This window comes from Manacus vitellinus, unplaced genomic scaffold (assembly GCF_001715985.3).
Source record: "Manacus vitellinus isolate BGI_N305 unplaced genomic scaffold, ASM171598v3 scaffold_4_pilon, whole genome shotgun sequence".
In the NCBI taxonomy this organism is placed as follows: domain Eukaryota; kingdom Metazoa; phylum Chordata; class Aves; order Passeriformes; family Pipridae; genus Manacus; species Manacus vitellinus.
This window is the reverse complement of record NW_021940604.1, coordinates 3,376,121-3,392,649: the sequence shown is the minus strand read 5'-3', so window position 1 is coordinate 3,392,649 and position 16,529 is coordinate 3,376,121. Positions and strand designations below refer to the sequence as shown.

General features: G+C 39.1%; 1 protein-coding gene across 1 annotated transcript in view; it reads right to left on the bottom strand.

Annotated features, from left to right (window-relative positions):
• Window positions 1–50: 50 nt before the first annotated feature.
• Window positions 51–16,529, bottom strand: part of PLEKHG1 (pleckstrin homology and RhoGEF domain containing G1) — a 130,401-nt gene continuing 113,922 nt past the window's right edge. The window contains exons 10-20 of the mRNA XM_018078320.2: window positions 14,238–14,420; window positions 14,054–14,149; window positions 13,853–13,939; window positions 11,840–11,873; window positions 10,764–10,859; window positions 9,473–9,511; window positions 9,016–9,038; window positions 7,919–8,137; window positions 6,658–6,780; window positions 4,194–5,859; window positions 51–3,232 (exon numbers count right to left, since the gene is read on the bottom strand). Of these exons, the coding sequence (XP_017933809.1) occupies window positions 2,127–3,232; window positions 4,194–5,859; window positions 6,658–6,780; window positions 7,919–8,137; window positions 9,016–9,038; window positions 9,473–9,511; window positions 10,764–10,859; window positions 11,840–11,873; window positions 13,853–13,939; window positions 14,054–14,149; window positions 14,238–14,420 (3,672 nt within the window). The 3' untranslated portion in view covers window positions 51–2,126. The remainder of the gene's footprint in view (window positions 3,233–4,193; window positions 5,860–6,657; window positions 6,781–7,918; window positions 8,138–9,015; window positions 9,039–9,472; window positions 9,512–10,763; window positions 10,860–11,839; window positions 11,874–13,852; window positions 13,940–14,053; window positions 14,150–14,237; window positions 14,421–16,529) is intronic.

The following is a 16,529-nucleotide window of genomic DNA, read 5'->3' as shown; positions in this document are numbered from 1 at the left end:
AGAACCCATCACCTCCCTCCCCGCCCTCCCCAAGGAACAGCACCCAAAGCTTTTGCATACTCAACGTTTATTAAAAATAGTATGAAATGGCCCCTGGGAGAAGTTACAATGCTAGTAGAAGTCCCTTTTTCTGTTTGTTTGTTGTTTTTTTTTTATCCCTCCCTCCCAACTCCACTGATTGCATGAGATGCGAGTTAAACATTCCCCTAAGCCGTTTAAACAAATCGACACGTGCGCGCGCATATTTACCTTCTATCCATATTTACAGTACTTTACAAGCTATATTAAATAAATACGGGCTCTGCTACACCTCAGCGTCTTAAATATGTACAACATTATTTCTCAGTCAGATTTTACTAGATACGGGTCCTATCACAGTGGATGTGCTGACTGTAACAAGTATCCCTGTGGTATGAGCTAGCAAGTACCATGACCAACCAGCCCTCAAAATAACAATTTCTAGCCAATGCAAGATACGTGTGGTAAATAATTTAATCCATTCTAATAAATTCAAGTCCTCAAATCTCAGTCGACAAGTAGTTAGCTGTACACTGATAACTTCAGGTTTTCCTCATGGTAACCAACGTAGTAAACAGTCAGCTGTTCCAGAAGTACAGTGCTCTGTAGCTTAGGGGAGTGATAAGTGGTTAGTAAAAATAACATTTCTATGAAACTCCTTTGTATATTGATATGTTTAACTCGGTACTGGCTTTATCCATGTAATCTGAAGAATTTAAGCACCAAAACAGAACAACAGTCACACAAAATGATCAGTGTAGACGTATTTAGGCTCTCCTTTAAGTACAATGTTTTCAAGTAACAGAATCCAAAGCTGTGCAACAAAGATGACAAAGAGGAGTAAGTACGCATGATATTGGAAAGCCTGTCTTTGCTCTAAATGGCAGCATTTATTCAATACATTATTTGCAAAATAATGGAATGTATTCTCATTTTTTAATCTACTATTATTGTACAGAAATTGGATTAGAGTTAGCCCTGGTTGATTTAGCAAATACATCTTCTACCTCTCTCTGTCAGAAAGGGTTATTTCCCAGTACAGGAGATGCATGCCCTGGGGATGGCTGCTCATCACTCAACCACCAGTGTCACTGAACCACACTATGGGCTAAACATGCCCCATGATCAGTATTTCACCCAAGTACCTGGTCAAGCCTCATTCTCTCACAGGGTTACTGACACTGGGACTCGAACAAAGGTCCAACAGGTCACAGCTACTTTGCAAACTCTCACACAGCAGCTTTCAACTGCTGGGTGCTGAGCTACATGATACTCAAATTTTCCTTGTGTGTCACAAACACCACTATCACTGGAGGTTCCAAAACTGGTCTAGTCCTCTTCACAAGCAGTGGAGCTCCCCTTCTATTGCCAGAACCATTCCCCAGACGAGGACTATGTCACATCCACAGGTTCTCATAAAAAGCCACCACTGCCTGTCTTCTGCTGACTATGCAGTTCCAGAAAGTAGAAGAGGCTATCAAGCACTAGGACTAGATTTTGTTTAAAATATAAGAAGCTTGTTGTAAAGTAATATAGCATATGCATTGGTCCCACACACTTGGAATCTGTCTGATGAAAAGTAACGTGCAAAAAAGTATGTGCAATTATGCACATTATCTGTTGGTGTAATTACCAGAACCCTCCTCAGAAATCTGCCCAGCCACAGGAGCAGCTACTCAGCTAAATGCTCCTGTATTGTAGGCAGAGTACTCACGCAGGTATTCTGGAGGCAGAACATTGGAAACCAACTGGAAAGTCCAAATACTAAGGTTTCCACATGATAAAATGCTTTAAGAATCAAATGGTATCAGACCTGGTTCGATGGTAAGAATGAGGTGGTTATGACACCTAACAAGGGAAGAGATCCAATACGAGATGAGAAGTCCACCTGCGCTCCAGAGAGGGACTCCAGACAGTGCACATATGGCCTTTTTTATGTTCAGTATTCTAAACCACTTTAAAAAAGATACAGTTCACATCTATTTACAATATTATTGTGATACAATGCCTGATTGTGTAATATTGTGGAAATACATGATGCCAGTACTGATTGTCCTAGTATATACTCTGTCATAATAAGGCAGTACAGCTAGAAATTATTGAAAGCATCAAGCAAAGCTACTTGAACTGAGGCACTGAAATTTTTCCCTTAAAGACTGTACAATATTCTGCTGATTAGGAGATGGTACCCTCCACAGGTAGTCATTCAGTTTATCTGAATCACTATATGCAGTCAGATATGGGGTAAGCGCCTGTTTGCTGTTGGCAGACTTTGCGGGAGTACAGGAGACAGTTTTGCCACAGAGCATTTCAGAAGGAACAGCGTCTGCATTACGCAGTTTAGGATCTGATTTCCTTGTTTGGTTCTGAGAAGTCTCCAAGTCAGATCCCTCATCTTCAGACTTTATTTCAACATAGTCATCATCATCATCCCCTTCTCCTTCTTCAGAATCTTTGAAATTCGAAAAATAGTTCTGAGTGGCCATCTGTGCTGTCAGAGGGGAGGCCCTGTTTACTCTCAGGACTTTTTGAGAATCCTGCAGAATTATATCTGAACAGTTTTCAGGGATCTGCTTTCTCATCTCCGGCCCTGTACACGCTGAAGCGATACCAGGACTTTGATGATTGTTGAATCGGAAGTTCCTATTCAAATGGAGCTTTTTCCTGTCAATTTCATTAGTGTATACAATTGATTCTCCAGACCTGTTGACCACAATTGAGGAAGATGACTGCGACCTACTGTATGCCTGTGGTTTTACATTGCTTACTCTCCTCCCAAGTGAATTATAGATGTGATCTTGATGTAAGTTCTCTTTGTTCGGTTGGCTTATAATGGCACTCCACCTCTGCGCTGGGACATGTAAACGGTTAGAAATCTGAAGGGAAGGCACCGATCCAGCTGAAAGCAACTGCTTTGAATTACTTTTTGTACCAGCTTCTGTATATGAGTTCTTAGACTTCAGGTTTTGGGATTCAGACCACGGAGAGAAGTCGGCCAGCTCGCCGTTACTGTATGTAGAATGCAAAAGCCAATCTTCTGCTCTTGGGCATTCACTGGCAGGCTGGGAATGGGGAGGTGATGTGGTCACAGGTGTGGAAAACCTCCCAGCTGATGGCTCCTGAGGAGTGGCCCAGGCTTCCTTTTGGACCTTAGGAGTACTGTCTCTAAAGACAATTTGGTCATAAAGCTGGGAATATTCAGCTATTCTGGCACCTGGAAAGGAGAGAGAATACACTTAGCAGAGACAAGGAATCCATTCCAATTAATTATGTGAAAATTTAAAAATCTCAAAATGCTTAGTATCAGTCAAGAGAAGATCTTTCAAGTTGTGCGAATATATTCGGCCTCAACAAAGTAACATGAAACAATGGAGGCTGAAAGACCCTTTGCATTGCATTTCAGTACACTGTACTGAGAAAAAGAAACATAAAATATCTTGCTACGGTGAGCAGTCACGCAGGACACAATGCAGCCCATAGTTCCAACAATATGCTGCTTGTTTCATATTAAAATGGAAAATAACATTCTAAAAATGGCCTGGTAAATAAGATATTTAGGGACTTTTATAAATATCACAAGAAGGCAAGAATGACACTCTAGTGCATGGAGTCTGCTGGCTCCATGTTCTCAATTTGTTTCAATTGACAATGGACAAAAATAGTTCCAGAACTCTTGCGTATCCATGATTTTGCACATGGACAGAACAAGACCACCACCTCTTTCTTATCTAACCCCATTCCTTGTGCTTATGGGTGTGACTGTGGATGGTATCTGAGCAAATGTACATGACTTGTTAGATGGTGAACCATCTTGAAAATAAACAATTTAGTCAAACTCTGAAGATCACACTATTAAAGAAAATAACTGTTTTTCTGTAAAGAGGCCAATAGTGCTTTGAGCATGATTTCTATTTCCAGTCTCAGTTTAATTGCTCTTTCCTGACACCACCCTGCTACTTCTTCCCACGGTTATCAAGCAATGACAAGAAATGAGATATAAGGGACTATTCATGTTAAAGCAGTCCCAGAAAACTCATCTCAGTGGTAACACAGAAAATATGATACTGATACTCAATGAATAAGGTGGGGAAAATTCATAATCTTCCAGTTCAGAACGCAAAGTTCACTGAAAGTTACTCAAGAAATGTATCCGTGTAGAAACATTTTTAACATACCAATAGCAGGACCCCCTTGTTTCTTCTCCTCCAGAATAGCAGCAAGATCTTTGTGTTTCAGTTTCTGTTGTCTGCTAGCTGGCTGTTCCTGCTCTGGACTTTTAACTTTCAAAAGCTGGTTAGCCTTCTTAATTTTTTGACTGTACTGCCTTGCCATCATAAAAACTCTGTTCTTTGTTTTATCCACAACAGCCAAGTCATTTTCCACACTCTCTGCACGCACATTGGACAGAACGTTGTTGGCAGGTTCATATGGACTATCTACAAGAGGTATCTCACTGGAGTAGGAAGATCTGTTCAGACTCATAAAAGAGTTCTTGCATGGTGTAGTGTCTTCAAGTCTGAGATTCGCCTCACTAATGGTGGCAGCCCTGGGCTTCACAGTTTTAGGGAAAATAGGAGTTTCTGGCAGAGAGAGAGTAGACAGTGAATACTCTACATCTTTACTCAGTTCAGGTGTACTACCAGCATGCAGCCTTTCCTGCATATCATCTTTACAGACAGGAAAGGCTGCAAGGACACGGTCTCTTGTCTTTTCCTCATTTTTCTTGATATAGTTCTCCAGGTCATTCCAAATCTCATCTACTTCCTCTGAGAGTTTATCTGCTGCAGACTTATGGGACAGAGAATCAGAGTTGGAGGAGCTATCTACTAAGCTCAAATAGTCATTGTCAATGGGAACACGATGGTAAGGACTTTCATCTTCACTGAACTGGAGACTCTCTTCAGAAACAAAATGTTGTAGATTGTCACAATATGCAAAGTCCTTTTCCAAAAAACTCCTCCTTTTAGAGGTTTTTAAGGGGTCACATTTAAAATTCAATAGTGGTGTTTCTGGAAGCACTATGGTGTCATAGATGTTGTCTTCAACAATCCTGAGCTCATCCAAACTTGAAGTAGGTGCTTCTTTACTGAGTAGGATCTCCTCCCTACTAACACAAACGAAGGCCCTGTTTTGATTTGCTGTCCTCTTTTTGGACGGTGAATCTAAGCCGGTTTTGTTTTCAGCCTCATAGAGAGAGTCTCTAGCAGATCTCTGGGGACCACGGTGTGTCTCCTCCCTTCTCGTCAGACCCATCAGCTTTAAGTCGTCATAGCTTATATTATCATAAACATGTTCAATATCATCGATAGTCAACTCCTCTGAAGATTTGGGATATGCATTCCTACTGCTCACTTCTGCTATCTTCACTTCCCTTTGAGAACCACGCTCCACTATTTTACATCTTGTGCTGGCTGGACATGTGTTACTTTCACCAGCACTACTGGCCCGTCTGACAATTTTGTGATGAGTGGGGCTGGAAGTCTCATTTTGATGCACTACCCCCAAATGCCAGCTGCATGGACGCCCAGAAGAACCCCTCCTTTCTCCACTGACAGCTGAGCTTGCATTGGACGTAGTCAGTGATGGTACAAACATCTGATAATCGTCTTCATCATCTTCGTTCTCATAAGGTTGGCGCCGGCTGGGAAACAATGCCTGCCTGATCTGGTGGTCCGTCCAGATGTTTCTGACAGAGGTACTTCCTCCCAGGATATTCATGATTAGCGAGTTGCTCTGGGTTGTGCTGAATTGTCTAGCAGACTGTGGCTGTCTAGTTGCGCAGGAAAATGGAAGGTCAGTATTCAGCTGGGTTGACTCTTCATCTGAGGGGTCCTTGGAGCTCTGTGAAGATTTCAAATTTGCAGGTAACATTAGCATATCCCTGCAATAATACAGCAATTCCCTCCATTCACAGAACTGTCATAGCACTAGTGGGTCCTGCAGCATAGAATCGTGTGCAGGCGGACAGGGCAAGCAGGCTCCTCAGTAGAGAGCCAGGGAGCAACGGTGGCAGTGCCAGACTATTTTGTCTTCTAATCCTTACCATGGCTCAGAGTTCACTCTTGGCATTTAATAAAATCTTACTTCAAATACAAGACAGTAGCTTATGTTAATGCATGAGTAATTAAAGGCAAATTTGTTTGGCAGGGGTTAGATTAAACCTTTTATGCTAACTCTGCAGTTTTACAGTTGGATTAAGCTAATCTGACTCTGGGCTTGTGCCAAAAGTTCTGTTCTCCTCCCTTTCCCCCTGCCTATAACCCTAGCAGAAAGAAATCTTATGCTCTTTAGCATATGCCACTGAAAATTTCTTTTTTCTTTTCAGAGTAAGTTTTCATCCAGATCTAATTTACAGCAAGGCCACATGCTTATGCCAACATGATGCTGCAGAGATTGCCAGAGGTTGGGAGAGAGAGGGAAAGATAATTCCTTTTGGCTTAAGTTAATGCTGATTGGTTTGGTTAGTTGCTTGTTTTCCCAGCCCCAAAAAGAACAGCCTTTCATCATAGAGATGAATATTTCAATGATATGAATACTAATACATTACATAAACTGTAAATTACGTAGTTAGGTAAAGCAGATTTCTTTGACATATATATGATGCATAGCAAAGTAGAAGTAAAAATAATAATTACATACCTGCATTTCACACTTGTTGACATTAAGACTTCTCCGTTTTTCAACATTTTCAGCAGCTTGGCTGTTAAGTCTTTTTCTTCCCCCTTTTGATTTCTGCAGTGAGTTTTGCTGTACTCCCTGTGACTTTAAAGAAAAAAAGCAGGGGAGAGGTAATAAAATCAGTTCTTTGTACAGTCTTGATCACAGGAATTATTAGCAGCTAGAACAGGTCAGAGATCCACACTGGGAGATTAATAAACTCATGAGTCATCAGAGCACTGCCACAGCAATGATTCAGAGCCTAGAATATCTGTGAAAGTATTGTTGCCACATCTAGTATTAAACACTAAGCTATTAGTATACACTTTTATGGTGGTATTCTTTTGGGCTTACTCATACTTTTGTACTTATTCTTTTGTACAAGCAAGGGGGAGAACTACAAGACACTGCAGTACACTCATACAAGATACTATTTTGTCGAATATTTAAAATGCAAATAGTGTAATTTCAAAGAGGAAATGCACAGTAAGCTTCAAGAAATTTCAATAACTGATTTGATATAATTAAAAAAATAAATGGACTGCACAAAGATATGACCTCAGTATCAACTAAACAAAATGAACTGAAAATCTAGATAATTTAATACAGGCCTATTTCAAAGCTGGGGTTTTAGTCTTTCAAAGGTACTATATACGTGTGGAAACATCATACAGACTGGGAAACACTACCTTCTGTGCAGTAGTAACAGATAAAGACTCTCATTTTCAGAAATTCTACTCAAAACTTTTCATATTTAAGTTTACACATTCCTAGCTACTGCCAGGAGCTCATAAATCAAGAAACATTACATCACCTGCAGCAGTGCCTGAATCTTAATATTCAAGTCCTTGCTTTGGAGACCTGAAGGCACTGTCTTTGCATGTGGCCTAAAAAGGTTTCTTTCATGGCATCAGCTGAAGAAGCAAGGAAAAGCCAGTTGTGTGCAACAGGTAAAAACAATAGCTTTCTGTCAGAACTAAGTTTGAGGACTGCAAAGGAGGACTAAGTAAAATCTCGTTCAAGCAGTGGGAATTTCTCCCTCTCTATAGTGGCTACTTTTACATCTTCTCTGTTAAATGCAGAAGAGTATTGTGTGAAGTCTAAATAAAAATATATCTAAGAAGAGAAAGCTGTAAACACTTGCAACGCATTCTTTCCTCATGGCTGTTTTACGGATAATTTTAATCTCTCTTCCACCCTCCCTGGGAAAAAATGATTTTATTTTTTCCCCTCTTTTTCCTACCTGTTCAGACTCTTCTTCATCATCAGCATCAATCTGTTCCGTAGCAGAAGTCTGAAGATTTTCATCCTGGTCGCTGCTGTAGGCTGGTTCAATAGACTCTTGAAACTGGCTCTCCAGCCCACTGGATTCCAATGCAACCTTTTTCCTAGAATTCAGCAGGGCTTCACTTGATCCTAGTTTGGTGGCTTGAGATAATAGAGCTCCCTCAATACCAATCCGCTTAAAAAAAAAAGCACCACAAAACTTTGATTAGAAGTTTATAGAGATACTATATTTTCGTAACACACTGTTTTACATCAGACTTATAGGAAATGTTTAAGCTACATTGAGTTAGCTGCACTGAAATGAGATTATTATAAAGGCATAAGTACAACAATAAGTATTTTCCCATACAATATTTTGAACTGAAAAAATATATGCAAATCCCCACTTCCCCCACCTCCCAAATCATGACCTTCAGTGTTATGGCATGACAGTGAAGTCATATCTAATGTATCCTGTTAATAAAACTTCCACGCACCCCCACTTTAAATTCCATTCTAAATAAAACCCTAAGACTCAAAATTCCACATGAGACTTTCCAACTGTACTGGTAACATCATTACAAATTCTTACAGGAAATGTACAAATTAGAAATGCTCATTTCTATCTGCTTAAGCTGCATCTGCTCTGTTTGGTGATATGTCAGGATTTATATATACGATATTTATTTCAGAGTGAGCTGAAACTTTCCAGTCTTATTTAATAAATGCAGAGATAATATGCTCCGAAGAATAAACACTATCTTTATACATAGCACTTCCTTGATTCTAGTGGTATTTTTAAGTATTCTATAGCCCTAGTAATTGATTGTATTGTATTATAAATCACAACAATATATGGATCGGTAATTTTTTCTTTATTAAATATTCCTGAAATAGTAAACTGTATTTCTATTGCTTTCATTCCAGTAATCCTATTTGAGATGCTAAATAACATTTATGGGTTTGTTTCCATTCTTAAAGTCAACACAACCAAGAAGATGCAGATTCTTCAGTAAATACTGTGCTTCAAATCAAATGAATGTGCTAAAACAAGAAATACAAGAAATGGTTTACCTTCTGCATATCTGGACTTACATCTGAAAATAGAAATAAGTAAATGATCAAACCGTTATCAGTTTTTGCCCATTTTAATGTGACACTAATATCCCAATTACAAATTTCCCAAGGGGTGTTGAAGGCAGCAGCAACTGAACAGACTATAGGGTCTCTGGTAAATCTCGTGATATCTGTTTTTTCAGAGTTCCACTTGAGGGCCTAATTTTGCAACACTGCTATGTTATGAGCAACCATTCACAATGGCTAAGACTCTCTGTGTTCAGTTGCTAGGATGTTTACACAAACGCCAAGTTTGGAAAAGCAGACATTAAACACCGATATTTTGTTTTCTTTTAAACTTCCTCCTCCCCCCCTAATGTATTTAGGGACAGTTATAAGAAGAAAGAATCCATCTTTACTTGTTCTACAAAGTACAGAAGCACTAGGTCAATAAACAGTAGACAAAGTAGCTTACCATTTGATTTCAAAACTTTATGGACTCTAGATGAGGGTTCTGAAAACGATAAAAACAAGTTTAAGCACTCCAGCATTCCAAAGAAAGCTGGGGGTATCTTCACCAACTTTTTATAACATAGATATCAAAATTTAAGCTTCTGAGCCCATGCAATGAAGCCAGAATTTAATTTCTTTATCCCCCGATTTCCTCACAAAAAACCCCAAACTATTTCTTGAATGCCAAACCTACAGCTGTTATCAAAGAACATATATGTTTCTCAATGCAATAGAAGCTGCCCTCCATACAACAAGACACACATAAATTTTTATCCCATGTTAAAATTCCTGCTTTCAAAAGACTTGGTCATCTCTGTTGTTACACTAAGTTGTTGGAGGTTTTCTGTTCGAAATATGTATGAGGTATCAACAACTTAAGAGGGCTTAAAAAGTGTAGGTAGCTGAACATTATATAGGAGGCCATTTGATCAGTATCTTGTATTATTCCTTTCACAAGCAGAGCAGCACCAATGCAATACTACACCTCAGAAACAAAGGAAGATGCCTGAAACGTAATTAGAACTTGATTGTTTTTCAGACATAAATGCTGCTGTATGTTAAATCATTACATGTTAAATCATGTATGTTAAATATTACATCAATACCCTCATTGGTCTTGTTGAAGTCATTCCCAATAAACAGTGTTACACACTCCAAATTGGAAAGGTCTTTAAGGAGAAAAAGAGACAAACAGTGACTGCAATATGAAGTCACACAACTACAAAGACAGTAGTGTCTTTGAGAGGAAACTAACAGTAATTATGGATATATGTTCAACCTAGAAGGAAGAACACCCTCTAAAGTCAGCATAACTATTTCTTAAATCTCTGTTATCCATAAGGCAGACATTACACTAAGTATAGATAGCAATCATGTTTTGAAATAACAAGCCTATCATAATCAGGATGGAATCACTTCTGAGACAAGTTACTGCGGAGAGGGGGGAATGTCAGATTTAAATAATGTGACTGGCTTTCTTTTATCCATTAGAAAGTACCAACTGTTCTTTGTGCATCCACCGTTATAAATGTAGGTTCATTACATTAAATGCAAAGAGCGGATATAAACCATAAATCACAGAAACAACAAATAGTTAATAAGATGCTTCACCTACATCTGAGAGATACTGTGCCATGTTAAATCTGCACAGTGTGCAGATTAAAAACCAATTGCACGTGCCCAGCCTCACCCATCTCTAAACAGTCCTGTGTGGTTTTCCTTTTGTCATCTGGATGGTAAAGGAGTTTATTCACCTGATTTCCTTCTCACTCTGTGAGGAGCAGTGCCTTCCTTAGGCTGATATGAGGATTTCATTTCTCCCTCAGGGCTATAGTGGAAGCCTGGGTGATCTGGGGAACAAGCAGAGGCACAAAGAATAAGAGAGTTACAGGGATGGCACTTCACATGCCTTGGCTCTCTTTAGAGGCAGTACCATCATCCCTTTATGACTGATATAGTGGCACCTCATCAGAACCTGGAGCAACACAAGCAAGATATGCTGCTCTAGGGTAGCTTTTAACCACCCAGCCAGGGAAATGCTTTGCCCATGTAGTTGTGCCTGCCTCCAGATGGCTAGCCCAGAAACATTTATCCACCACCATCGTGTTTGTTTGCCAGTTTCTCAGTCAGAGCCTTCCTGACCAACTCTACAACAACTGTGTAAATAAATAACAAGCCTGCTATACTCCAAGACTTCCTCAGTATTTATATCCTAGGATTACTGTTCTCATTCTCCTACACTGCCAAGCATCTTGCACCAGTGAAGGCAGAAAGGAGAAGATGCAACAGTAGGGACTGTGCAGATGGGGCTGTGCTCAGAGCACAGACAGCAGCATCACGTGCTTTCCTGTGCTGGATTGTGGGACACACACAGATAAACTCTTCAGATGTAAGAAGACAAGCGTCACTATCCTCTAGCTGCAGGTTTGCCAGCATGAAGAAGTCATAGCATTGCTATGTACTTCTTCAAGGTGTGTTTGCATAATGCTAGCCCTTCAGTGCGTACTAGCCAGAAGAAGTTTATACTACAACACAGGAAAGATCACATACTTAGTCAGCATGGAGTAAGCAAAAGAGATTGGCCAGTGTTTACAGTGGGTCTTATTTGCCTCTTCCTTGCTCATCAGCTTGTTGGTTGCAGACCAATCAGCCCACTGCCTACAGAGCTCCACAGGATCTGCATCCAATTTTGCCTTTTTCAGCAAGCTCATAATTCAAGGAATGTAAGCCTGACCTTCTTCCATCTCAAATGAAATCGACAGCTAAAGCCAAACTTTTGAAGATGGTTTTATTATTTTTTTAAAACAAAAGTGAAAAAGAACCAACTCACGTATGGCATCCATTTCGAGAATTGCCTGCTTGGCCTGGAAGAGTAAAAGTAACAAATGAATGAATGAAAAAGTTAATCTGTTAGTAGCAGAACAAATTGCATTGCATAGTACAGATAGTATAGTGAGTTTATATGCAAATAATGGCAAGTTTATTTTTGAATTAATAAATATGGTTAGTAGCATTATTTTTTGGTTTGTATTTTTTTGTTTTTCTCTGTGTGTTGGACATGTTACATATGTGAAGAAGAATTTTGCTGGCAGGAGCTTACCAGCCCAGAATTTAAAGCCATAGATCCATGTCTCCATATCCTGCTGAGATTACCAAAAACTGGCCTTAGTATCTGGAGTATAGTGCTCTGGAATATTTTTTTGGTAATTCACATAACATTTCCTCCCTAAAAATCAAATAGTTTAACGCCCTTATTATTTTCTTACTCTGAAGTTGTTGGCACATAAAATGCTACCAACCTTCCTTCAAGAGTTTCCTTGAGGTAAAGCTATTAAAAAAGAATAATCATAATTTGGCTCAAGTGAGACTGAAGCAGGATAAAAAGTATCTCATGATTACTTAAACTTTTCCCCCTTTTTGATAGGAAAAAAAAAAATCTGAATGTTTTAGTAAGCGTATCAGCTAATAAGTAAGAAAATAAACTAAACTGAAACACCACATCTAACCTGCCCTTCTAGAAGTGCAGTTCAGTAATTCTCCACCGGGCGTCACATGTGGACTACCGTTAAATTCTCCAAAAGCTGGGCAGAGAGAAGCCTCACAACTACCAACTACCGGTTTGTCAGAAACAAAATAAAATAAAAAAATGTGCAGATAATCACAGAGATTTATTTTGTTAGACTTTTCCTTTCTAAAGTGCCATTATTTCTCAGAGCAGAAAATATTTTTAGTTATGCATTGCTTCCACAGATTAAAAAAAAAAAAATCGAATAAGAAGTAAGAAAGCAATTTGATACAAAAGTTGAGATCAAGCTACAATTTTTTTATTTTCTTTTACAACCTAATAAGTTGCAGCGATTATTTACATTGAAAGGATGGATACTAGCATAAATATTATACTTTCAATAGACTTTGTCAACAAAGAATTAAGAGGAGAACTAGCACTAGGAACTGATAGGGCTTTTTACTCCCATAATTCTCTTTTTGCTGCACTGTTGAAAATGAGAGTTAGTACAGTACAGTGCACACATCAGTCACAGTTAACATTTTTTAGCAATTACAGCAAAAAACTCAGTGAAAAAACAGTAGGGGAAACTTAAAAACCAACCATAAACTCGGTGTGAAAGAAATCCTGTTTCCACATGAGTCAGTGGCTGCTGTGTCTTGGCAAGAGCTAGCTAGGCTTAACCTCCTCTGAGAGGTGGTATATGTTACACTGGGAAGCATCACCTGAAGCTCTAAGACTGGATTTCATAAATAAAAGGACCAAATTTCCTTATTCCAAGATATTATAGCTATGAACATGGTATTGGTGCCTCATTTTCTCTGGCATAAAGCTTGCTAGCTGTCTCACCAAAAAGGGCCTAGATGTCCCAGCTAAGGATGCAGGGTTCAGGATGGGTGTGTGTAGTTTTCAAATAAAGTGTGTACTGTCAGCAGTTTCACTGCTATGATACTGAACCAAGATCAATTAAAATTAGCTTGGTAACATCTACACATGCTGTAATTGATGCATCTTGGTGTTCTGCAGACAGGCAGTATCAAGCTAAGATACACTCCTATAGTCAAGCTTTCTGACACTGCAGTTATGTTACTTATGTCTTAGCAGACAAATGCTGCTCAACCAGTTCAGTTCTTCTACTTCTGTACCAATCCCTGTATATAGTTATAGTGGAACTTTCCAATTAATTCTGAGGAACTTTTAAAGATATAAGTACACAACATGTTTATTAACCTGCTGTAGCCTAAACCCTGTATATTGCATGCATCTTGCAGCTAACAAGATTGCTTTAAGTTAGTGATTTTGTTTGGGGTTTTTTTTTGGTTGTTTTTTTTTTTTTACCTTGGCAGGAATTTTAGCAGGATGATTTTCTAGAATTAACCTCTTCAAGTGAAGAATCCAAAGACGCTTATCTTGCTGCGACTTTGCCTGATAAAAAAATTGAGCACCATGAGAAAAAGGCACTCCTGCACTATGCAGTGTCATAAATAGCATATGGACATCAGCCAGGTTACCCACTGGGTAGGGGGGTTTCTGTCATACCTGGACAGTATGTTGCATCTTGGGATTTTTGTAGTGGAAGACACTAAAGCTAAGTGGTTCCTTTGGTATTACTTCAACAAGCATCAGGTTTCCACACTGTAACAAAGAGAGGTAATGATGTGAATCACAGAGGAGTTTTGGAGAGACCCGCAGACAGCATATTACCACCTGCTCTCTGACATACCAGTATGTGAGCTTTGTATGCAAACATTTCATCTCTCTTTTTTGTAATTAGCAGCATCTTGTCAAAGAGGAACAACGTGCGCTCGTTTTTAGCTCGCTGAATGCGAAATGTTCCTTCTAAAACCAGCTCCCCATAACTCGTGAGGTCTGGCCCTTTCCAATTAGTGAGCAAACTCTGTATCTCCTGCAAAACATCAAAAAAGAAAAAACAACATTCATTTCAGAGACCTTACTGAAACAAAGACCCAAATGATCTGCTGAGGCCATTCCCACTCTTCTACATAATGTTCAGCATCCAATTGTGGAAAGTCACAACCCAGCAGTACTGAGGTTGCTAGGTTATGTGCAACATTGCAGCCAGGTGCTTGGAGACTTATTGCAAAGCCCAGCCTAGAACATGCCCTGAGTACTCGTTACTGCCTCTGCATGGACCCAGCAAAGAGCCCTGAGCTCCCTGGGGCAGCCTGTAATGAAAGAATGCAACCTCATCTCCCCGTGTTCTCAGAGATGGAAAATCTTTTATAATGCAGTCATCAGTCTCTCTCATGTCTGTGCCCTTCTCTTCTCTACATCTCTAATCAATTCCTCTTAACACTTGCCCCTCACCCTACGTATCCTCCTGAAGTTGTGTGGTCTCCCACTGAATGAATTATAATGCCATGTCTGTGTCCTGTAGGCCCATCACAGAAGACACTTTTGTGAGGTGTTCAGATTGAAGAGATGATTCTCAGAAGACTAAAGGACCAGGAGTGATTTGGTCAACTGAACATCTGAAGATATGCTTGTATTTCAATGTTTGGTATAGATAAGATAGATATTTCTCACCTTATTTATTAATTAAGAAAAAGAAAAAAAGGTTGGAACAATATCTAAGAACATCTTCACAAAGCTGTCACTTAACCATGGCTATTCTTGTTTCCTTGAGTTGCTATTCTTGTTTCCTTGAGTTGCTTGTGTTTTCTGTCAGTGGCAATGACACAGGACTGAAGCATGGGACAGCAAATTCTAAAAGCAGACTAAACCTTTAACTAGAGAAATCTTTAAAAACATCCATCAGATTTTAAACCTGGCAGCATAAGCGAAGCAAGGACAGATTGCCTCATCCTAGATTGGGCTCTCTAGCACACTAGACTTTAGCGAGAAAATATCTCAGTACAAGTGAAGCACAAACACTAAATGCTAAAGCATTCACAGGAAATGAAAAAAAGTTGCATTTTATCAGATCTCTCCAGGAACTTGTAAATAAGTCAGGGTACAGCACAGGGATCATGTCCACCTCTGTTGAGGGAGACGTTGCGCAGGAACTGCTGTCACAGAAACTGCAGAATTACAGACCACATGGCAATGTGATAGCCCACAGAAGACCTATCCTTATGGCTACAGAAACAGATTTTACTTTTTTAAAGGGTAACTATGAACATGAACATTTTCCACAACCCCACACATTTGCCAGCTGAGCTCAATAAATTAAAAAAACAAAAGAATCTTTTTTCCCAAAAGCCCTTAACCTTCTTTATTGTCAAATATAATTACTCAAATTTATAGTAGATTGTAGTTAAAAGTCATTAACATGCATTTCCAGCAACATGTGGAAAAAGGTTACACTGCTGCAGGCAAGACATTGTCAAATATAACCCTATTCTCCCTACACATAAACAACAACAAAACAAAACCCAAACATTAAAAACCCCAGGAAAAAAAAAGAAAACCACAAAAAAAGGTAAATAATTTTCATCTATGTTAAAAAGAAAAAAAATGGACAAAGAATAACATGACATAGATTTCTGAAATTATATAAGCCTATTACTCCCTTTTGTAAACTAAAAAAATCTCCCCAGTTATCTTAGAGAGACATAAATACTTCGGATGAAAGTGTAGTCTAAAATCACGATTTACTCAGAACCAGGAAACGGAATGCAGGTAAAAATTCTACAAAAGAGCTTGCTCTTGATGCCAAAAGTTATTCGGGGTGTAGCTTTTGTTTTTTCTCCTCAAAAATTCTTCATTGGAAGCAAAGTTAAGGTTTTTTTAAGTATCACGTTTCTAGGCTTATGCTTTTCACAAAAGCAACTGATAATGAGTCTGCAAAAGGCCCAAGAGGAAAGTTCTTAAACAAGAATCAGCACAAGAAATGCCTCAAAACAAAATTAATCAGCACAAAGGGGAGAAATCGGAAACCACAGGATTTCTGAACAAAGCCATGCCCTAGGGTTGTACAGCAGTGCTGTACAATTGAGGGAAAGGAAGAAAGAAGAGTTATCTTAAGCTCCATATTACTGCAAAATAAATGCTT